General features: G+C 40.1%; 8 protein-coding genes and 2 pseudogenes across 10 annotated transcripts; 5 read left to right on the top strand and 5 right to left on the bottom strand.

Annotated features, from left to right (window-relative positions):
- Nucleotides 1-265: 265 nt before the first annotated feature.
- Nucleotides 266-1,615, top strand: nta-1 (DeHydrogenases, Short chain). The gene is made up of 3 exons (NM_001047297.6): nucleotides 266-340; nucleotides 479-1,077; nucleotides 1,351-1,615. The coding sequence occupies exons 1-3, from the start codon at nucleotides 304-306 to the stop codon at nucleotides 1,555-1,557; spliced, it is 843 nt and encodes a 280-aa protein (NP_001040762.2). The 5' UTR covers nucleotides 266-303; the 3' UTR covers nucleotides 1,558-1,615.
- Nucleotides 1,601-2,196, bottom strand: F12E12.1 (HMG box domain-containing protein). Its single transcript, NM_001381371.3, has 3 exons — nucleotides 2,126-2,196; nucleotides 1,997-2,075; nucleotides 1,601-1,939 (listed from the first exon to the last, which is right to left on the bottom strand). The coding sequence occupies exons 1-3, from the start codon at nucleotides 2,171-2,173 to the stop codon at nucleotides 1,698-1,700; spliced, it is 369 nt and encodes a 122-aa protein (NP_001367668.1). The 5' UTR covers nucleotides 2,174-2,196; the 3' UTR covers nucleotides 1,601-1,697.
- A 1,046-nt stretch (nucleotides 2,197-3,242) lies between these two features.
- Nucleotides 3,243-4,133, bottom strand: F12E12.2 (uncharacterized protein; the record flags this gene model as incomplete). Its single annotated transcript, NM_062237.4, has 4 exons — nucleotides 3,243-3,412; nucleotides 3,594-3,722; nucleotides 3,877-3,975; nucleotides 4,022-4,133. 4 exons carry the CDS (start codon nucleotides 4,131-4,133, stop codon nucleotides 3,243-3,245), a joined length of 510 nt encoding a protein of 169 aa, NP_494638.1.
- Nucleotides 4,134-5,608: 1,475 nt separating this feature from the next.
- F12E12.3 lies at nucleotides 5,609-6,746 on the bottom strand (annotated as a pseudogene). The gene is made up of 4 exons: nucleotides 6,717-6,746; nucleotides 6,037-6,669; nucleotides 5,717-5,968; nucleotides 5,609-5,664 (listed from the first exon to the last, which is right to left on the bottom strand). Coding segments are annotated over exons 1-4 (971 nt in total).
- Nucleotides 6,747-7,136: 390 nt separating this feature from the next.
- F12E12.6 (CCDC92 domain-containing protein) lies at nucleotides 7,137-8,151 on the top strand. The gene is made up of 6 exons (NM_062235.4): nucleotides 7,137-7,183; nucleotides 7,230-7,289; nucleotides 7,340-7,417; nucleotides 7,711-7,761; nucleotides 7,813-7,941; nucleotides 7,990-8,151. Exons 4-6 carry the CDS (start codon nucleotides 7,737-7,739, stop codon nucleotides 8,115-8,117), a joined length of 282 nt encoding a protein of 93 aa, NP_494636.2. The 5' UTR covers nucleotides 7,137-7,183; nucleotides 7,230-7,289; nucleotides 7,340-7,417; nucleotides 7,711-7,736; the 3' UTR covers nucleotides 8,118-8,151.
- A 2,747-nt stretch (nucleotides 8,152-10,898) lies between these two features.
- Nucleotides 10,899-12,107, bottom strand: bath-31 (BTB domain-containing protein). Its single transcript, NM_062234.6, has 4 exons — nucleotides 11,942-12,107; nucleotides 11,361-11,896; nucleotides 11,165-11,316; nucleotides 10,899-11,122 (listed from the first exon to the last, which is right to left on the bottom strand). Exons 1-4 carry the CDS (start codon nucleotides 12,052-12,054, stop codon nucleotides 11,003-11,005), a joined length of 921 nt encoding a protein of 306 aa, NP_494635.1. The 5' UTR covers nucleotides 12,055-12,107; the 3' UTR covers nucleotides 10,899-11,002.
- Nucleotides 12,108-12,256: 149 nt separating this feature from the next.
- On the top strand, nucleotides 12,257-13,928 carry sdz-12 (Zinc finger protein sdz-12; the record flags this gene model as incomplete). Its single annotated transcript, NM_062233.2, has 7 exons — nucleotides 12,257-12,648; nucleotides 12,772-12,828; nucleotides 12,893-13,033; nucleotides 13,090-13,308; nucleotides 13,352-13,531; nucleotides 13,599-13,697; nucleotides 13,749-13,928. The coding sequence occupies exons 1-7, from the start codon at nucleotides 12,532-12,534 to the stop codon at nucleotides 13,926-13,928; spliced, it is 993 nt and encodes a 330-aa protein (NP_494634.1). The 5' UTR covers nucleotides 12,257-12,531.
- Nucleotides 13,929-14,244: 316 nt separating this feature from the next.
- On the top strand, nucleotides 14,245-16,390 carry C46E10.9 (annotated as a pseudogene). Its single transcript has 7 exons — nucleotides 14,245-14,321; nucleotides 14,368-14,472; nucleotides 14,550-15,153; nucleotides 15,198-15,557; nucleotides 15,611-15,751; nucleotides 15,797-16,015; nucleotides 16,062-16,390. Coding segments are annotated over exons 1-7 (1,835 nt in total).
- C46E10.8 (C2H2-type domain-containing protein) lies at nucleotides 15,984-18,241 on the top strand. The gene is made up of 7 exons (NM_001393047.1): nucleotides 15,984-16,711; nucleotides 16,760-16,816; nucleotides 16,866-16,928; nucleotides 16,992-17,144; nucleotides 17,188-17,286; nucleotides 17,330-17,758; nucleotides 17,965-18,241. Exons 1-6 carry the CDS (start codon nucleotides 16,646-16,648, stop codon nucleotides 17,408-17,410), a joined length of 519 nt encoding a protein of 172 aa, NP_001379807.1. The 5' UTR covers nucleotides 15,984-16,645; the 3' UTR covers nucleotides 17,411-17,758; nucleotides 17,965-18,241.
- On the bottom strand, nucleotides 18,171-19,855 carry C46E10.1 (uncharacterized protein). Its single transcript, NM_062230.5, has 7 exons — nucleotides 19,702-19,855; nucleotides 19,525-19,653; nucleotides 18,967-19,112; nucleotides 18,846-18,916; nucleotides 18,655-18,802; nucleotides 18,529-18,604; nucleotides 18,171-18,480 (listed from the first exon to the last, which is right to left on the bottom strand). The coding sequence occupies exons 1-7, from the start codon at nucleotides 19,818-19,820 to the stop codon at nucleotides 18,231-18,233; spliced, it is 939 nt and encodes a 312-aa protein (NP_494631.2). The 5' UTR covers nucleotides 19,821-19,855; the 3' UTR covers nucleotides 18,171-18,230.
- Between the last annotated feature and the right edge of the window lie 303 nt (nucleotides 19,856-20,158).

Raw genomic sequence — 20,158 nt, 5'->3', positions numbered from 1 at the left:
ATTTTGTTAGTTGACGCCCAACTCCTGACTCTAAAAGATACTTTTCTCTACATACTTTAAAAATATGATGATGCATTTGATTTTAAATCTCCGAACAAAAAATGCCCCCAGCACAATTGTTTGTGATTTCCCCCTCCGCCAGGCACAACATAGATCACAAACCTAGACGTTTTGTGTTCCACCAACTGTCTGCGTCTCCAGTGGACACAAACCGACACAGCATGGGGAAGGGTATATAAACAGAAATTTGGGAAATGGAAAAGTCAACGTTCAAAAAATAAACGAAAACTATTCTCTAGTTCGATGGCTCGATTCTCGGGAAAAGTCGCCCTTGTCACAGGTAAATTGAATACTATTTTTATATGAACAATTTTCAAAACTAGAATTTTATGTTCCATCGCAAGTTAGTCAAGATATGAGCGGGGACTTTTTTCACAAATTATTTAGTGTTTACAAACTATCGATAATTTTATTTCAGGCTCTTCCAATGGAATCGGCCGTGCCGCTGCTCTTCTCTTCGCTCAACAAGGAGCAAAGGTAACCATCACCGGGAGAAACGCCGAGAGACTTGAAGAAACCCGACAAGCCATTCTGAAATCTGGAGTACCTGCTGAAAACGTTCTTGCGATCGCCGCAGATCTGGCTACAGACCAGGGACAAACCGATTTGATCAATGGGACTCTTCAGAAGTTCGGACGTCTTGATATCCTTGTGAATAATGCCGGAGCAGCTGTAAACGATCCTCAAGGACGGATGGGCATTGATCAGCAAATTGAAGATTTCGATAAGACTTTCCAAATTAATATGCGAAGTGTGGTGACGTTGGTGCAGAAGGCCAAGGAGCACTTGATCAAGACCAAGGGGGAAATTATCAATGTTTCTAGTATTGGTGGAGGACCCCACGCTCAACCCGATATGATGTACTACGGAATGTCCAAAGCTGCTCTTGATCAGTTCACAAGAAGCACTGCAATCACGCTGATTCAACACGGAGTCCGTGTGAACTCGGTGAGCCCGGGAGGAGTCTACACAGGATTCGGAGAGGCTATGGGATTCCCACCAGGTGCTCTTGAGAAGGTGAGCGATTTTGGTCTTGGGAGTGTCTGGAACATGTTCCAAAGGTTTCTAGAACTTTTAAGAAAGGTTAAAAATTTTTTGAAATAATCTGGAAACTTCTAGAACCTTCCGAAAATTGCTCCTGTTTTCAAAAAAAGTTTTCAAAAATTACCATTGCTTTCCAAAATCAATTTTCCAAAAGGTTCTCAAAGTTTTTCAACTTTCTCAAACAATCCCACGAACAGTCAATAAAAACCTTCCAGATATTTTTTTTAATACTATTTGAATTTCCAGATCATGAAATACTTCGAGTCCCACAAGGAATGTGTCCCATGCGGTCATATGGCTCAGCCCATAGAAATTGCCCAAGTCATCGCGTTTTTGGCGGACCGTACCATGTCTTCATACATCATTGGACAGTCGATCATCGCCGATGGAGGATCCTCGCTGTTGATGGGAATGCAGGCTCATGATATGATGGAGATTTTGAAGCAGCCATGATTATTTGATTAGATTTTTGTAAAATTGCTTTATATTGAAAATAAAACAGGTTTATACTACTGGAAGTTCAAAAAGTCAATCAAACAGATATTCAAAAAGCACAAGAAATTTGAAAATAAATTTAGAACAATCTAATTAGATCAATAACTTTTTTGAGTTTTCTCTTCATCGGCGGCGGTTTCTTCGCTCTTCCTTTTGCTTTCCTTCATCTCATACGACTTTTTCAACGACTTTTCGATGAGCTCCAGAGCATCCCAAAGTCCATTTCTCCCGTTTTCCATAACCTCTCCGCCGGGCTGAAGGTGGGACTGGGCCAGCTCTCTGCACATCAAGTAGGAGATTCTGCACGGTTGGGCTTTCGGGTAGACGCGTGGTGGTGGGACTGGAAAATTGAAGATTTAGAGACTGTGCAACTTAATTTTTTTTAAAGAGAACTCACCTTGTGCCTTGACAGGGGAAACGTGTGGCTTCCAGCCTTTCGGGTAGATTCTGCGGCTCCGAATTTGCACTGGAGACGTCTGAAAACCGAAATTTTAGCCTAAAATTATAAATTCAAACAGTTCTCTACCTCATCTTTTTGAGCTGTATGCCGCTTCTTCATCGTCAACTTTGGCATGGCTGATCTTGAGAAGAGTCAAACTGAAAGTAAATTTATGTATTGACTTTGACAACCTATATCTGAGTTCATTTTACAGATATCGAAAAATGGTTAACTAAAAAATTACGAAAAAAGATATGAACGCAAGTTTTTTAGTTAACAAATTTTCAATAAAACAAAACACGGGCGAGATAAAAGTTGAGCAAAAAGGGTGTAAGGGTGTAAGGAAAATGTAATTAGGCCGGAGAAAAAAATGATGAAGAGCAAACGCTACAGCACCAATCTGGGTGGAACAAAGAATGGTGAACGCCACCTCTGAAAATACCATGCGAGAGGAGAGACGCAGGAAGTTAGATAGTGCGCGGTGTGGCGATCCGTTTGATCTACCAAGTGGGAAAAAGGTTGCAGGTGTACTTCCCACAAGATAGATCTTTTCAAAACTAATGTACATTTAGTGATAATGTTTGAGTACCGAAGAGATACTGTGGTGGTTTTGTAGAGATATTGTAGGTGTACGGTAGGAATACTGAAGTGGTACTGTAGGATTACTGTAATTTTAGAAAGTATTGTCCTTTGAAGAGAAATCAGGATGGGGTAATTGAAGGGATAATGCACAAGTACTATAGGTACTCTAGGATTACTGTAGGCTGACTGTAGACTTACTATAAATACTGTAGGTTGGCTTACTGTAGTGTTGGACATATGTGCGTTTGGTTGTGGGAAATGGAGGGATGTTGTCTGATAGTGAGCGCTGTATTATAGGGATACTGTAGGTGGGGGCACTCTAAAAGTGCATTAGGTCTACTGTAATTTTATACCTGAGTTTTTGGCACAGTGCCAACTTCTCTCTAGCTGTATTTATCTCATTTTTATCGGAAAACAAGAGTGCAAAAAAATGTATGTTTGTTTAGTGTGTGGTCAAGGTCGTTAACTGGGTGGCCAGAGGAACAGGTGACAATTGCAACGGGAAAAAGAACAGGGGTAAGTAGAATGGGAAAGGGGAGCTGTAATATATTTTAAGCCGGTGAATCCTATACACACAAATAATTGATTAAACAAACATTAAGCTCGACATCAAAAAATGTATCTAAAATCTTCTATACGCCGCCATTCTCCGCTCCCGTCTCAGTTGATACCCGCTCGGCTTCTTCTTGTACCACCCAGCAAGAATGAGTGTCTCGGCTTGTTTCTTGCGTTTCTGGAAGCACGTGATCCACATTTCCTTTTGAACCGGGAGTAGTGCCTGCCAGGCGAGAGCTGAAAAAGTTATTTATTGAGTCCGGCAATCATGTGGGCCTACACCGTAGGCCTGAAGCATTTACAAATATATTTCCGTTATGAAAGTTATAATTCGGAAAATATGACGCCGGATTTTAAAACTTAGCGCTTTAAAAGCCTGAAGCCCAGAACAGCCCGATTTCCCAAAAAAAAAACACACTGTGTGGATCACCAGCTCTCTGTTGTCCATTTCTTATTCTATTAATCGGGTTGGGAGGACTGCGCTTGGCATATTCACTTTTGAAGTAGATGAATGCCGAACTTGGAACATCAATTTCGGGCAGGTCGTCTGAAAATAGTGCAATAGGATTTACTATGCCATATTATTACACGCGGATCTGAAAAAAATCAATAAAAAGCTATTGGAAATGAAAAAAGCACATCAAGACTGTTTTTGGTATTTTAGTGTCATTTTAGTATGACATACTTCAATAAGAACTTACCTCCAACTTTCATTACAGGAACCGTTGGGAAAAAAGGAACCGTAAGTATAGCACTGGAATCTCCACACGCATATCTGCATATTGTGAAGTACGCGACTTCTAAAAAATAACATTTTTCCACTAAAAATTATATCAAAAAGCTTACTCTGCTCAAGCAAAGTCATCGGCACCAGGTCTCCAAAAGCTCTTTTCCAGAAATCTTGCACCATGACCTCCCAGGCAGGTTGGGAAAGTAGAGAGATTGCGGAAATACTCATTTGGCACAGTTGAAAATAGACTTCTCGTTCTATCAGTGGAAGGAAGACTGGGAAGAGTGACAACGAGTGCCCCTCTTTCAGATGAATCATATCGTGTCCCCTGAAGAGAGTGATTTGGAAGGAGGAGGTAGTCAGTGAGGAATGCAAAAGCAGGGGAATAAATGATCGGAATAATCTCGAGGTTGGGCAATTTTTGTCGAAAATCACGTTCTACTATCAGTTTTGCACCTAGATAGGGCCGGTCAGAGGAGATACAGTAATCCTACAGTACCCATACAATATTCCTACAGTATTCTTACAGTACCTCTACAGCATCAATACAGTACCTTAACGTTTTTGGAAGATAACTTAAAAACTGCCTCCAAGCCGTCCTATTCAGATCCCCACCTATTCAGATCCCTTTATTAATTTAATGAAAATCGTACTGAATTCCTCTAATCTCAAAAATAACTTTACCTTTGGAGCTCATATCTCTGTCACTTTTTGAGATATCAAAAAATTTTCAATACAAAAATAAAAATAAAAATAGTTGACACATATTTTGTTAGTGAACGAATTTTTGTTGAAGCTAAAGACATCCAAGATATGAGCTTTCAAAGTTGAGCAAAAAATTGCAGAGAAAGAAAATTCGACTTATTTCTTTGTGATGAATGAATAAATATCGTAGATTTTTCTGAACGCTAAACTTTCAAACGCATAAAAATAATGTTTTAAGTTGTGAAGGTCACAAGTCATCTGGCTCTCTTCAGCCAACATGATACCTACCAGTTGTCCACAGTTAAGTTGCGCAATACAAAATTTTCATTACAGCATGACTTCAAAATTTTTTTTCGAATATCGGTTTCCTTTACAAAGCGTTGCAAGAGCCGACAAGTTGTGGGTTTGAATTTTTGAAAGCTTAAGATTCTACAAAAGTCGTTATTTTTCTATCCGAACTTTGACAGTGGATAACTCGGAAACTTTTGGTCTTATCAAAAAAAAAATTTAACTAATGAAATATTTGCTATTAGATTGTCTGTAATTTTGTAGTGATAAGTTTTTTGACTCCTTCAAAATTAACTGAGATATAAGTTGACAAAAGGGACCGCCGGTAGCTGGAAGATTTTTCACAACAATTTTCCTAATCAATTGGACTTAGTACATACATAGTCAGGGCAATAGTTAACATCTATTTGCACAGTATATTCATCACCCAATCATAGGTTGAATTGATCATCCGTTGTATGCTTTCAATCAGCTACAGTACCCCATGCTCGATGACTTTCCGTCATGAGTCACGCGCACCTGCACTCCGTGCCAGACGCGTACTGAACTCATCTCTGCCAAGAGGGAAAATGAGAAATTGAAGCTTCAAAAAGAAATAGAGTTCAGTATGTATGAGAAATCAGTTCTACAATAACTCAATTTCTCTAGAGCTTTATTTTACATAAAATTTGAACAAAATTTGAATAAAACAATAACTAAACACCTATAAATTATAAAACTATGGCATGCGCGGATTTTGGAGGTGGAGTGGTGAGCCAGAAGAGTTCTAAAAAAACATTTTCTTGTATTATTTTAGATTTTGAACTTTTCCAACTCACCACTTTTTCTTCACGACTTTTGCTGCTAGTTCCGGGCTTTCAAGTCTTTAGCCAGACGTAAATGCATCCCCGTATTCACTATCATTGTGTTACATTGGAAAGTGTTGGAAGTTCGGAAGGACTCTCTGGTTGCGGAAAGTTGTTAGAAAAATGCTCGACGATTCTGTTGACTAGCTCAGTGTCGGCGGGCTCCGCAGTTCGACAAAAGAGCTTGAAGAAGATGCTGTAGATTTCGAGCTTGTTTCTCCAGATCTGAAAGACAAGAAATTGGAAAGAAGAGTTCGGGCGTTTGAAAAAAAAACCTTAAAAAATTAACTCACACTATGCTTCAACTGAGCCACACAATCCTGAAGCAGGTCCAGCTTCCCAATCAAAGTTTCAATTTTCTCCAAATTCTTGTAGCAGTCCCTTTTCAGCTGTTGCTTTGCAATTATTTCCCATATACAACTCTTTGAGCTTCTTCCCTGGGTAGCCAAGAGATTATCCAGCGTCTGCTGGGCTATTACAATGTCAAGCTGGTGCTTCCAAGACTTGTAGTTCATGGCTTCTTGATGCTTGTCCTTGAAGTTTTCGTAGATCTGATGATCATCTTGGATTTCAAATTGCAATCTCACATCCACCTCGATGCCTGGAGACTTTTGCAGGATTGCCTCCATAACTGCCACCGCTTTCTTCACAAAGTCTTCCACACTTTCAGGCACAATTTCTTGATTCAATTGCTCCAGACGATCTTTGATCGCACTTGTTTCGACAAGAAATCCTTCGAAAGCTGCCTTCTCGTTGTGATTCCGTCGAACGTAATTTGCAGTATCTTGGCAATTCCTTCTCCGTTTTTCTTATGCAGACATTGGGATTTTTACGTATTTACGGCCGGCTCTTCCATGAAAAAAGTTATTGCGGTCGAAAATGGTGATATCAAGCTTTTGAGTGGCTTTCTTCAAGTCGGCAAGGGTCTGGAAAGATTTAAAGTTGGAAATTTTGATAGGTAGGAGCTGCTTACCATAATTCTGTAGTTTGGAGCTGCAGGCATCGTGCTTTTGATCGCAAGTTATAATTCCTGAAAGAATTAAAGTTAGAAGACTTTCTAGATTGACAACAATTTTAAGAAAAGAAAAACTACTCAGAAATGTTGTTGTAAATTCGCCCCGCGGACAGCCGGAAGGCGTACAGATCGCGTCTTATTTTGGCGGTGGCGGCATAATAGAAGGTGTTCGTGTTCATGTGTTTATGTATTTCTCGTCTAGCGTCCTCTCACTTTCACACACACACACACTCTCTCTCTCTCTCTCCGCTCACAGGCATAATACCGCGTGTTAGCTGGGTGTCACTTTATCATATCCGACTCTTGTGGCAGCCTTCTTTTGTTTTTTTTTCTTTTAAAATCCAAGTTTACTCTACCGTACTCTGAATTTTCAGAAACTTCGCACAGTATGACTCCAGCGCCAAGTTCTTCCTCCAGCCAACTCCGTAAGTTACCACACCGGAATTTTTTTGAAAAACTTTAAATTTTCAGATGAAGTGAGCAAAGTCTCGAAGGCAGTTCAGGAATGAGAAAAGTGTCACACACTCAAGAGTAACTTAGAAATCAATAAAATTTAAATCAAAAATACCTCAAATTTTCAGAGAAATTGCACCACGAACGTCGTCGTAAAGCGGAAAGTGACAACCAACGGAAAATCAAGGAATTGCAGAATGAAAATGGTAAGTTTTTGAATTTTGGATACTTTCTTACCTAATTGTCTACCTGCCTATCTCCCTACCTACCTGTCTACCTACCTACTACTTACCTACGTACATACCTTCCTACCTACCTACCTTACCTTGTGCCTACAAAAACCTACTCTCTGCATTTTGACGTAAACTCAGGCACAAAGAGGGCACATACTCCTGTGTCTTATTGTAAGTGGCAGGTACGCCTGTGGCAAGGCAAAGAGGCAGGCAAGCATACATTACATTAAAAATAGGCGAACTAGACTAATATTTTTCAATTTCAGAACAGCTCAAGCTCGATAGTGATGAGATGCGTCATGCTGCTCAGGTTCTAAGTAAATCAGCACCCTCTTGAAGCTTCAAGTTTCTCATTTATTAATTTTCAGAGAACGAAAACCAACAGCTCCGAGAGCAAATGAAGGAGTTCATCCATAGTAAGACGATGAGCATAATCCAGACACAAGCGGAGCTCCATCATTCCTTGCTTCTGAAGACTCGAGTCTTGAACAGAACACGTTAGTTGACCTTAAGTACACGCATATTATTGATTATTGATTTTTCAGAGTCCGACCTGGACAAATGCATGAAGCACAAGGAAGAGATGAGATCCGAAATGAGAAGGCTGAATCGAAAGCTCAAGAGAGCTCAGGAAGCCAAGCAGAACGAGGACTTGAATCTCAAATTTTGTTAGTTGTTCGGAAGATTTTTTTTTTTTGCATACTATAATTATTTAATATAATTATAATTATTAAAATATACTACAGTGCGTCCAACTTCTATAGCACCCCCCTCCAATTTGGCGGTTTGGAGCTTCTCAAAATATTTTTTGAAAAAGTGCTAGTGCAGTTTGATAGCAAATGTTGGAAAACCTATGCTCCCCAATTTTTATTATGATATCTCAAACACAAAAACACCAAAATGTTCAGACGGTTTCATTTTCACATTTAAAAAATAAATATAACCCCTGAAAACACGTGGAACGCCTAGGATTGTCCTGGAACGTTCGTATTTGCTTCATAAGCCATTTCTCGGCTCCCAATGACTTTCGCAGCACCAAACTTGACCAAAATGATCTTCCCCACCTATGTATTACTATTCAAATAATTGTTGAAAACATTTATTCATATGAACCAAATGGTAAAGGGAGCAACTGCAGTGATTTTCAAAAGGCTTGATTTAACTATGAAAACTAGCGTTTGGAGGAGCAGAGCTGAAGGTTGGTAATACATTTTCGACTAAAAATTACTAAATTAAAGCAAAAAAATAAAAATTATATTATGTGAACATCAAATCTGTGGAAATCCATGGATACATCAAATGCTAGACATCTACAATCACCGATTCAGGTTTTGTCTGTTAGCCTTTAGGTTCTTTGATCATAGAAATATTCAATGAGCAAATTCGCTAAATTTCAGTTGAGTTATAAATACAGCTAGAAAAATCGTCATTCAGAAAGTTATATCTTACTTTCGTCTTTAAAATTTTCGCGTGTTAGCTTGAGAAAAATACTTGCGGCCTCATGAACTTTTCCGAATAAATTTTCGAAGACTTCTAATCAAAATCAAAGCTTCAAGGATATTTGAACCGGATGAGCTAAAATTCTGTACAATAGGAAGTCAAAACCATCAGCTCTGCGCTTCCAAACGCTAGTTTTCATAGTTAAATCAAGCCTTTTGAAAATCACTGCAGTTGCTCTCTTTACCATTTGGTTCATATGAATAAATGTTCTCAACAATTATTTGAATAGTAATACATAGGTGGGGAAGATCATTTTGGTCAAGTTTGGTGCTGCGAAAATCATTGGGAGCCGAGAAATGGCCTCTGAAGCAAATACGAACGTTCCAGGACAATCCTAGGCGTTCCACGTGTTTTCAGGGGTTATATTTATTTTTTAAATGTGAAAATGAAACCGTCTGAACATTTTGGTGTAAAGTTATTCACAAAATAAATTTATTAATTAAGAAGAAAACCCCGATTTTACCGAAAATTGCCAAAAATCAGAGGGGGTGCTATAGAAGTTGGACGGCCATTTTTCCGATATTTTGACCTGATTCCTGTGATTTTTGAGATATCATAATAAAAATTGGGGAGCATAGGTTTTTCAACATTTGCTATCGAACTGCACTAGCACTTTTTCAAAAAATATTTTGAGAAGCTCCAAACCGCCAAATTGGAGGGGGGTGCTATAGAAGTTGGACGCACTGTATAATTATAATTATTTGGTGGCCCTGATAATTTATTTTATTAATAAATTATTAATAACATGTTTTGTTAGCAACTGAGATTTCAATTAAAATAATTATTTGGTCCAGCAAGTTGTCGGCCGCTCTAACTTTTTCCAGGGTGAAGCTGGTAAAAACTTGATAACTGCAAAACTGTAGAGTAGATCAAGAGCACCACTTTGTTAGTTTACAACATTTTCCTGAGCGCAATAGTTCTCGAGTTACACCTATTTGAAAACTCAGCAGCCAAAAACTTCCAACAGTCCTGTAAATCCATTACGCTCATATTGATCTGCTCTATAACAGCTGTGCAGCCGTTTTCAGTTGATATTTTGTGACGTCTGTCTGTTTTCAGTCGATATTTTGTGACGTCTGTCTGCAGAAACTCGAGATCTCAGTTTTCTCAGACAAATCTCGATGGATTGAAAGTTGAAAAGGTCTTGAATAGGGAGTTCACTGGGAACAATAATCTGGCTAAATACCTGCCATGTGTGGAAAAAATCAGTATAGTTGGCGGAAAGTCTGAATCGAAAAATGATTGGACAACATTTCACAACGTTTCTAACCTTGCGATCTTCTTCTCTGTGACTCTTAACGACCTACTATTGATGAACAATCCAGTGATTTCACTCCATGCTACCCCGTTATCCAATTCCAATTTGAAATTATTGATCAAGCTCTGGGTTAAAGGCTTTGAATCCAGACCTTGAACTTTTCATTTTCTACATTTACAATGATTATCCCCACTCTAGCCCAGAGCTACTAATGCCTAATTCAGCCGAGGAATCTGATGTTCATGGCATGCGTGCCTATCGAATTAAAAACATTCATGGAACTTTTTCTATTTGGAGGTTCTGATTTCTTTATTCCATCGTTTTTTCTAATCAACACTACTTCTATTTACGACGACGACGACGAGTTACTGTCAAACACCGTCCGACGATTGAAATCTTCAATTTTTTCCAGTTTTTGAGATTTTTTTCGAGTCTTTCGAATTAAGCTTATTTTCGAAACCTCTAACTTCTTATTTTTCTATGTTTTTGAACTTCACTTTTCAAAACTATATTTTTAAACTCCACAAAATATAACTATGTATATGTCTTATCAAAATACTTTATGAAATGCTAGATAAAAGTTTCTTGAATTCTTGACTTGACTTTTTCTGGTTTGGTCTGGTTCATGATTTGAATTTCTTCTGTAAGTCTTCAAATTTTCTCATCAATATAATATAAAGAAAACGTAAATTTATTTTTTGTACTGGCAAATAAAACTTTACAATTGAAAACAGAGAAAAAATAGTGGCCAAAAATCAGTTATTAGAAAAATGCAATTCATATTTGAAAACGAACAATTTTTAAACTTCAAGAACTCGCTTCAAGACCCGCTTCATCAGGAATGGGCTCATTTCATCAATGTTTCCAGCGATAATTGAGCGGACATCTTGGATGGTTTTGATGGTGTTGCAGCAGTGAATCTGGAAGATAAAATAAGGTTATATTCAGGTGCACGCACTTACCTCTAGTTTCTCCAACTTGTATCTAATTGCCAATTCCAATTTCTTTTTCCCGGACTTCTCGGACTCCTTGTAAAGAAATTTCTCGCATTTCCCAATAACCGCTCTAGAATCGTACATGTCAGCAAGTTGAAGGATTCCTTCGACGGTATTGTCTGAAATTTTTAAATTATTACCAATGTGAGCACTAAAAACTAACCATCAATCGAGTCCTCCAAATAGAGAACTTCCAAAAATGCCTGGAAGGCTTCCGGGTCTATCCCAGAGAGGGTAACCTCTGATTTCTTCGACTCGCCGAAACTGCCAAAGAACAAGGATTTGAAGTAGGAGCACTGCAGAGCGAGATGCTTTCTCAGAACATGAAATCTCTGCTCATCCACTACCAAAACCACATCGGACAGCTCTCCCATAGACTCATTGTCGAACTTCAAAACCGGATCTCTTCCCTTGAACCCAGAAGCGTTCAATATTTGAACATGAACTTTAAAGTGTAGCGCATCTTCAATCACAAAGTTTTTTGCGACTTTCTCCCAATCGGCAAACTGCTTCCATCCCCATGAGTTTTCCTTCGGCTTCTCACTATTGAAATTTACAGTGGCTGTTTTGCAGTGGGGAGATTCATTGGGAGATCTAAGCTTCACTTCAACATTCGCCTGAACTGACCAAATTGTGCCAAGTTGGTCGCAACTAAGATACACCTCAAGTTGATCAGTTCTTCGATTGACATGGAGTTTCCTGGAAATATAAAAATTTAAATAAAAAAAGGAAAGTTAAAAATACCATGGAATATAGTAATATTCTTTAACCTCGCTGCAATAAGTGGTATCCGGCTTGAAGTTGGAGATTGCTTTAATAGTGTAAGTTGACACAAATTCCTTTGTTATAACGAGCATGTCTACTAACCTACTAAATTGCAGAAAAATGACGAATAGGAAGACTTGTAGAGGCAGATTATGAGTGAATAACGCTAGGAGATAATCTTAGTGGATCGATAAAATAATGCATAATGCAGCGTCTCGTTTCCCGGCAAATTTGGCACAGTTGGCAGCTGGTCTTCCAAAAATGTTGTGAATTTTGTTAAAGATTACAATATTCCCCCCAAAGAAGGTGCATCGTCAATGGAGAAATTACTGAAAAAACTGAGATACTGAAAAACTCAATCAGCTCTACAATGTGCAATTACACACATTTCATAAATTCGTCGGCCCCGCTTCTCCAAAAGCCCCAACGTCATATGTGACGCAACTTCTCACAGCTTTCGAGGACACAGTCTTTGAACTTATGTACCTCTTTTTGCAACTACGCAAAAACATTTCTCACTCCCCTTCCTCCCTGCCCTCGGACAATCCGCAGAGATTTCTTCTGTGAAAATGAGTTTGTCATCACTAGACGCCGTATTGTCGCTTATTGCAACCTCTTCCACTTTGGATCAGGATTCTGCTAAGGTGCCCCAGTGTCAAGTTTGCAAAAGAAAGTTCGCGAATCAGGTTAGTTTTTGAAGTGAGCAAAAAAGTGTTGTTAATTTATCTTAATTTTACAAAATTTACTGTACAGCAGATAATCTTCCTTTTTTTGCTAGTTAGTATATAGAGCTCACTACCATTTTTCAGAAAACGCTGAGAACGCACATGAAGCACATTACGTGTAGGCCTGGACGTTCCAATGTGGTGAGTTTTTGAGAAAATGTTTAAGCCACTGAGCTTCTCCTCCTCCAACTATACGTTTTTTCAGGTCAATCACAAATTCAGATGTGAAAATTGTGAGAAACAATTCACCAACAAGCCAAACTTGAAGCGTCATCAAATAACTCACTCTGGTTCAAAATCCAAGAAGTGCAGCACTTGCCAGAGAACATTCTTCAGGGAAGATCAGGCAAGCAGATTTTATTCCATTTTTCCTGTTCAATTCCAGCAATTTGTAATTTTCAGCTTCAAAGGCACCTGCACAACCATCTCAAGGAAAGATCACATTTCGACTGTCCCGTGTTGAACTGTTCAATGCAGTTCGTATTCTATGAGGGCGTTGAAAATCATCTCGTAAACCATCACCACTTTTCATACAGCGAATCGGCTCCGTGTGGAAAATGCCACAAGTTATTCGGGAGTCCTAGGCATCTCCTGGTACACTACCATTTTGATCATAAAGAGGTGAAAAGCTTTATAATTCTTTAAGACTTAACAATCCTTTCAGGCTCTGCGCTCTTCGGCTCCTGCTCCCACAAGCTCCGCCAGACTGTCACCTATCACCGTATCAACTTCAGGAAGTCCCAGAGCTCAGTTGGCAATCTCGCCACAAGAGAAGCCGCCTCAAAAATTGAGCATAAATCTAGGAACTTCCCCGATGATCGAAGAATTCTGTGAACAGAACTCGGTATGTTTTCATTTTCAATATTGGTTTTGGTGCCGTTCTTTGAAACCATTAGACTTGAAATTTTCAGGCAACTCTTCCAAACACTGATCAACAGCTCTCACCAACTCTAAGCCCCAATGAGCCAAGGTTTAGAAATCTAATTACCAGTGAGCCAACCCCAAGCTTTGTAAGTTCTTAAGTTTCAAAGTACACTTTCATCAACTCAAAAGCTCTTCAGGAATGCAAGCACTGCACGATCAAGTTCCACGATGCCACAATGAGCATCATGCATAACGCCCTTCACGCGCCAGGAAGCCCATTCAAATGTGCAATTTGTGGAGCAGAATGTGGAAATAAGATCGTGTTCACCATGCACATCATCACTGCGAGTCATGATTTTGGTGGCATAGGAACTTAATTGATAAGATTCTACTGCTTAATTAATATTTTTTCTTGTTAAAAGTACTCAATGAATCTCGTTCTCGCCCTTGAAGGAAACTGATAATTGTTGATAACTACGGTAACCTACAGTACCCTATTCTATCGTGATCACTGATTTTATGGAGTAATCAAACAATTAGTTGGTCTTCAGAATACAGGACTGGTAGATCAAACTACGCATAGTTTCTTTTTCTATCTACATCTTCTTCACTCTCCTTCCCATTTGCTCTCTGCCAATACCGCGCGCCAAATCGATAATTGCGCCCCACCAAAACACTCTGCGCGGGTTCATTTATTCCTTCACCTCTACTCTCTTATCAATGGACCTGCCTGAAGCTCAAGCTCTTGTGCCAGTTTATTCTCAGGTACTGTAAAATTTTCACAAATTAATTAATAAAGGATCCATTTTTTTTCAGGAATTGCGCAAGGTGCAACAGTTCAAGTAATTACATTCTCAGAAATCTCTGAGCAATCACATACGGAACACCAAATGTGGACTTGGGCTGTCTTCTTACGAAGACGTTAGTGCTTAATAGATAGCGTTTGGCATCATAATCTATCTATCTCTATCTAACTCTATCTAACTTATCTATTTCAGAGGTACACCTGCGAATTCTGCGGATCGAAATACAATTACCAAAGAAGCCTGGTCAGTCATATGAAAAGTCATCTGGAAACTGAAACTGCCGCTTCTCCAGCTCCTATGCAGACCAACTATCTCACGTGTCCTATTGGTCAGTGCGAGATGAAGTTCAGTTCGCAAAAGATACTTCTCGAACATCTTTTCTGTCGCCACATAGGCCAGGTGCAAGAAGTGTAAAGCTCCGTTCGCCAGTGTTCAAGGACTCCTTGCTCATTTCAAAGAGAAACATTGTGGACTGAAGGTAGAATCAGCGACAACGTCAGCAGACGCCGCGCAGAACACTTTAGGGGAGTTATTGAATGCGATGGGAGCTTCTTTGTCAGCAGAAAGAATAGATGGTGGGCCAAGTCAGGAGCTCAGCAAGGAAACGGATTTGCAGGAAAGCTTGTTCATAGAGTCTTCAGCTTTAGCTTCAGCCAATGGATGGCCACAGCTTTCCGTTGATAGTCAAAGTTCGGGCACCAGTGGTTTCCCAACGAGAAGCAGGCTCTTCGAAGAAAAACCATTGACCTATATCAACATTGATTCTCTTCCCTCGTCTTTTAGCCTCACAACTATGGTAAGAGTTTAAATTGTATATTGAGCAAAATCTTTGGTTTTCAGGTATCTACTCCAGCTCAGTTGCTCAGCTCTTTTCCCGGTGTTGCGACAACGCCAGAAGCTTTTTTTGAAAACTGTGAAGGAAAGTTGTGGAATTCCTTGGAAGCTTCTTTGCCGTTGAAGATCAATGATGGAATGCCAAACCAGGAGTTCGAAAAGCAAGCGGATTCTCAGAAAAACTATGGATCACCACAGCTCAGCGGTGCCACCCTTGATGGTCAAGGCTCAGTGAGTTCAAGGCTCAGTGAGAGAAAGCTCAAGTACGCAAGTGATCTTCCGACAAGCAGTAATGTTTGTGAGCCAGCCAACTCATTGAGCTCGACGAGGCACCAAACTCTCACCGGTTCTAATGGGGTAAGGCCAGTAAGTTTAACTTCATGTAAAGAGCTTCTCCCTCTACAACAAACTTTTTCCAGGTTAATCGCCAATTCAAATGTGAAATCTGTGAGAAACAATTCGCCAACAAGCCAAACTTAAACCGCCATCGAAAAATTCATTCTGGAACAAAATCCAAGAAGTGCAACATTTGTCAACAAACGCTTCACAGAGAGAATAGGGTATGCTAACTAATTTCATTTTTATATACTTTTCAGAATTTTCAGCTACAAGAGCATCTGTACACACATCTCAAAGAACGATCTCATTTCGACTGCCCCATGCTGAACTGTTTTACGCAATTTCGGTCTCATTTGGAAATTCAACGTCATCTCGAGCACCACCACCTCGTTTCACCACACAATTTGGCTCCGTGTAGGAAATGTCGCAAGCACTTTGGAACTGCCAAGTATTTCCTGATTCATCACTATTATTATCATTCTACGGTGAGAAAAAACTATATAATGCTTCAAAACTAATACATCTTCTCAGGATCTGACCTCTTCGGCTCCAGCGTCAACTTGCTCAACCAGATGGTCACCTATGACCGTATCAACTTCAGAATCCAGCTCAACTTCAGAATCCAGCTCAGGAATGCCAACACTGCAAGATCCAATTCGACGATGCCCCAATGAGCCTGTTGCACAATGCCCTTCACGCTCCAGGAAGCCCATTCAAATGCTCATTTTGTGGAGCTGAGTGTGAAGATAATCTGGCGTTTACAATTCATATTGTTACTGCCAATCATAATTTTAGTGGACTTTAATTGATAATTTCGTACTGTTAAATAGTTATTTTTCGTAACGCCATTCAATAAATCTAGTTTTAGTTCTCGAGTGAAACTTAAAATTGATATATAATATGAAAAAAGGTTTTTCGGGCGCCCAAAAACTGCCGAATAGTCTTTTTTTGAAGCTTATTAGAAACTACACATATTTTCTTTCTTTCTCTGCGTCTCTCTTTCTGACCTCCCATTTGCCCTCCGCCAATACCGCGCGCTCAATCGATATTTGCCTCCAACACTCCATTCCGTAAAGGGGCATTCATAACCATTTAAATACTTTTTTCTTCTATCAATGGACCTGCCTGTAACCCCAGGTGCTCCCAATTTTGCTCAGTTGCTTGACCCAGTTCATTCTCAGGTAACTTTTTCCACGTTTGTTTTCAAAAGATTCAATTAAAATATTCAGGAGTTGGGCAAGTTTGTCTACCAATGCAAAGCGTGTAGCAGAATTTACGCGAGCAGGGTAAGAGAAAACTTTGCTCCAATTATAGTTCCAATTATCACAATTTCAGAAATCTCTGAAGTCCCACCTGAAGAGCTACAAATATGCTCGGGAAGTCGCTGGATACAAAAGTGTGAGTTTAGTTTTTTTTACTGAACAGAAAATCCCTTTGTGTTGAAACTCTACCTTTTTCCAGAAGCATACATGCGAAATCTGCGGAGCCCATTACTCAAGTAAAATATACTTGAACCGCCATATGAAAAAGCATCTGGAAACTGCTGATTCTGGAGCTCATGCAATTCCCAGTCTGGGCTCACCTGCTCCTTCTTCTTCAGGCTTTGCAACTATGGTAAGAGCTTTGAATTGTGTTGAGCAAACTATTTGGGTTTTAGATCGTTCCACCAGCTCCGTTGCTCAGCGCTATTTCTTCTGGATCTCCACAGCTCGGGGACACACGTGTTCTCGCCTCTTTTTCGTGCTTCGCGCCAATGGTAAGAATTCATTATTGTGGTATGGAAAAGCTTGGATTTTCAGATTTCTCCGCCATCTCAATTGCTCAGCTCCATTCAAAGTGATCAAGCAGCTTCGCAGCACAATCATCTGGAGAGATGTTGAGAGCGATAGAAGCATCCTTGTCGTCAAAAAGCAATGATGGATTCGGCGCGTCAAGCCAAAAGCTCGGCGAGCAGGCAGATTTGCAGAAAAGCTCTGGATTATCAGAGCTCGGAGAAGTCACCCCAGATGGTCAAACCTCTGTGAGTTATTTGAAGTTTTGGCGTTCAACTTAGGCTGACTATTTTTTGGAAGTTTCAAACCCCACGCGCTCTGCCAACAAACAGCAAGCTCTGTGAACGGGGCGAATCGATGAGCTCAATGGGATCCCCAACTTTCAATGCAGATCAGTTACTTGGCGAATCTACCTCGATGTTCCATGGAGCACAGAAACCTCAGCAGCCAAAATTTGTAAGTTGTCAAAGCTCGCATTTCATGAGGGCAGAAAAACACCTTCCTATCTTTGAGAAGGTGTACTTTTGCCACATAGGCACGTATACACCTATGCATCTGGCTGCCTAGGCATCTAGGCACGTAGGCACCTGTGTATCTGGGTACCTAGGTACCTAGCCACGTAGGCCTAGACCTGAAATTTTGCTCTAAACACTTGTTTTCAGGAATGCGAGCATTGTGAAATTGAGTTCAAAGACGCTGTGCTGGGCCAGCTCCACACCAGTTTCCACACGATCGGCAACCCATTTCAGTGCTCACTTTGTGGAGCACAATGCTACAATGAGTACGCCTTCAACATGCATCTTGTCCAATCCAGTCACAATTAGTTTTTGTCTTGCTCCCTGTTTTATATTGCTATAATTAAGCATGTAAAAAAATAATCATTTTCATTCGTGTCCAGAAGTTTGAATTAAAATCGAATAAATCGAATCTACCGGAAAAGCATCAAAAGTACAAAAATGAGCACAACCTTCTTGAAACTAGCCGATGCATTCATCTCCTCATCAAAGCACAAACGATCCGTCCCACATCCTGTCAAATCCTCTTTCTGGCCGAGAGCAGCAGGTGTCGGCTTTTGTGGTGGTATTGGAGCTGGGGTGGTTTCTGCTACTGTCGTTGTTGGCTCAGGAGTTGTGGTAGTTGTTTCGTCGGCCGCGTATTCTTTCACCGGTGTTGGTTGTCTGAAAATATGGATTTTAAATTTGAAAAGTTCACCAGCAACTGCTCACTTTTCACAAATTCCTGCGATTTCACACAGAATTTTGATGTACTTGTGCAAATACGTGACCTCCACCACCTCCATATCTGAAATTTGAAAGATGCTTTCTTGTAGACGGATTAAACCAATTTCTCACTAGATTCGGGGCGATTCTCAATGCTTCTACTAATCACCCCGGCTATAACGGATTTGTTCGTCTCGTGGTAGTGAATATTTCCGGTTACTTCAGGAACACCGGCATAGCAGAACGTAGACTTGTCCACTGGTGAGGAGCAGTTGGTAATCTGCAAGTTATGACGATTTCCATGAAAAAAAGTTTCAGCTTACAAATCCAGACAACAGTGTCTCACGATCATCCTTGCTCGCGTACAACTTGTCGCCTTTGTACAGGAATTCATCTGAAAAAAATAAAGATAGTTTTCGGCTTGAACCTAGCACTGAGGCATACCCAAAATACACGCATAATTCTCGTATACCCAGTTGGTCAAATGGAAGTCTGCAAGAACTAATCCAGTCGGTTTTTCTAGGCATTCTCCCAGGAGAACTGCTGAAATGTTTTCAGTAGTGTCCAGCATTGAAGTCACAATATTCTCACTGCAAAAATTTGATTGAGAGAGGAACATGTAGGTACAGAAAGGCTGTCTTGTGTCTATGCCTACCTGATGCCTACAGACGTGACTATGCCTGCTTCTTGCCTCTCTCCTTACTAATCTACCTATACACTTGTATATGTGAGTATTGGCTAATGCGTGCCTACGTCTGTCTCATGCCTACAAAAATGCCACATGAGCCTACTCGGAAACATACGCCTTCCCACGTGCCTAATCTTGCCTGGTATACCCACTCCTATTTTATATGCGCGGTATAATGATCAAACACGTGCCTGCTTATGCCTTGTGCCTACGCCTGCTCCCTTTCAGCACGCGGACCTACACGGAAACCTAGACCTGCCTTGTGCTTACGTGCCTACTTGCGTGCCTACACCAAATTTCTCTACTTCTCTCACTTCTCAATACACGCTGCCTGATCGTATTTCGACTCAATTATCTTGGCATCCGCGAGGAAGTGATTTTCGGAAATCAAATCGATGACGTGCTCATTATTGTCTCCATAGTACACCCAGGCACCGTCTCCTCTGAAAATCTTGATTTAAAAATTTTCAGTAAAAACAAATAATACTCACCCACAAATCTTCTTCCTCTCCTCATTTTCCTCGGCAGTCAGCTTTTGGAAGCCTGAATCGAGGCAAGCGATTGCTGGGAGCAACAGTAGAGCACATATAAGTTTACTCATCGCGAGCATTTCGGAAAATTGAAATGATAGGTTTTTTGAAATATGATTACAAAGATTTGATTAGACAAATGTTTATGTGGTTTTTTTTAGAAAGTTCACGTCTATTTTTTGCCTCAATTTTTCTTGCCTGTTATCAATTGTTTCAAAAAACTTAATGCTGAAAAATTAATTACGTGATTTTTCTGCTAATATAATTTTTTTGAATTTTTTTCCGAAACTGCGATAAAAGTGGTAGGCAAGGCGGTAGGCAATTCGGTAGGCATACTCTCGTAATATGTTTTGCGGGTAGGTTCACAATTAGATAACATTCTAGGCAATCTCAGGTAGCTTTGAATGCGGGCATGGGT

The sequence above is a fragment of the Caenorhabditis elegans genome, chromosome II (genome assembly GCF_000002985.6).
Source record: "Caenorhabditis elegans chromosome II".
NCBI classification, from domain to species: Eukaryota; Metazoa; Nematoda; class Chromadorea; order Rhabditida; family Rhabditidae; genus Caenorhabditis; species Caenorhabditis elegans.
The sequence above is the reverse complement of the archived record's forward strand: the minus strand, read 5'-3'. Positions and strand labels throughout refer to the sequence as shown.

Bases quoted from the DNA above. Each gene is read 5' to 3' on its own strand.
- nta-1 (NM_001047297.6), top strand. From the start codon at position 304: ATGGCTCGATTCTCGGGAAAAGTCGCCCTTGTCACAG. The intron at 341-478 runs GTAAATTGAATA...ATTTTATTTCAG, and splicing joins AAAAGTCGCCCTTGTCACAG to GCTCTTCCAATGGAATCGGC. The intron at 1,078-1,350 runs GTGAGCGATTTT...TTGAATTTCCAG, and splicing joins CACCAGGTGCTCTTGAGAAG to ATCATGAAATACTTCGAGTC.
- F12E12.1 (NM_001381371.3), bottom strand. From the start codon at position 2,173: ATGCCAAAGTTGACGATGAAGAAGCGGCATACAGCTCAAAAAGATGAG. The intron at 2,076-2,125 runs GTAGAGAACTGT...TTCGGTTTTCAG, and splicing joins ATACAGCTCAAAAAGATGAG to ACGTCTCCAGTGCAAATTCG. The intron at 1,940-1,996 runs GTGAGTTCTCTT...TCAATTTTCCAG, and splicing joins TTCCCCTGTCAAGGCACAAG to TCCCACCACCACGCGTCTAC.
- F12E12.6 (NM_062235.4), top strand. From the start codon at position 7,737: ATGCGTCATGCTGCTCAGGTTCTAA. The intron at 7,762-7,812 runs GTAAATCAGCAC...ATTAATTTTCAG, and splicing joins TCATGCTGCTCAGGTTCTAA to AGAACGAAAACCAACAGCTC. The intron at 7,942-7,989 runs GTTAGTTGACCT...TTGATTTTTCAG, and splicing joins TCGAGTCTTGAACAGAACAC to AGTCCGACCTGGACAAATGC.
- bath-31 (NM_062234.6), bottom strand. From the start codon at position 12,054: ATGCTCGTTATAACAAAGGAATTTGTGTCAACTTACACTATTAAAGCA. The intron at 11,897-11,941 runs GTATTTTTAACT...TTATATTTCCAG, and splicing joins GAATATTACTATATTCCATG to GAAACTCCATGTCAATCGAA. The intron at 11,123-11,164 runs GTAAGTGCGTGC...TTTATCTTCCAG, and splicing joins ACAAGTTGGAGAAACTAGAG to ATTCACTGCTGCAACACCAT.
- C46E10.8 (NM_001393047.1), top strand. From the start codon at position 16,646: ATGGACCTGCCTGTAACCCCAGGTGCTCCCAATTTTGCTCAGTTGCTT. The intron at 16,712-16,759 runs GTAACTTTTTCC...TAAAATATTCAG, and splicing joins TTGACCCAGTTCATTCTCAG to GAGTTGGGCAAGTTTGTCTA. The intron at 17,287-17,329 runs GTAAGAATTCAT...TTGGATTTTCAG, and splicing joins TTTCGTGCTTCGCGCCAATG to ATTTCTCCGCCATCTCAATT.
- C46E10.1 (NM_062230.5), bottom strand. From the start codon at position 19,820: ATGCTCGCGATGAGTAAACTTATATGTGCTCTACTGTTGCTCCCAGCA. The intron at 18,917-18,966 runs GTATGCCTCAGT...TATTTTTTTCAG, and splicing joins GAATTATGCGTGTATTTTGG to ATGAATTCCTGTACAAAGGC. The intron at 18,481-18,528 runs GTGAGCAGTTGC...CCATATTTTCAG, and splicing joins ATCGCAGGAATTTGTGAAAA to ACAACCAACACCGGTGAAAG.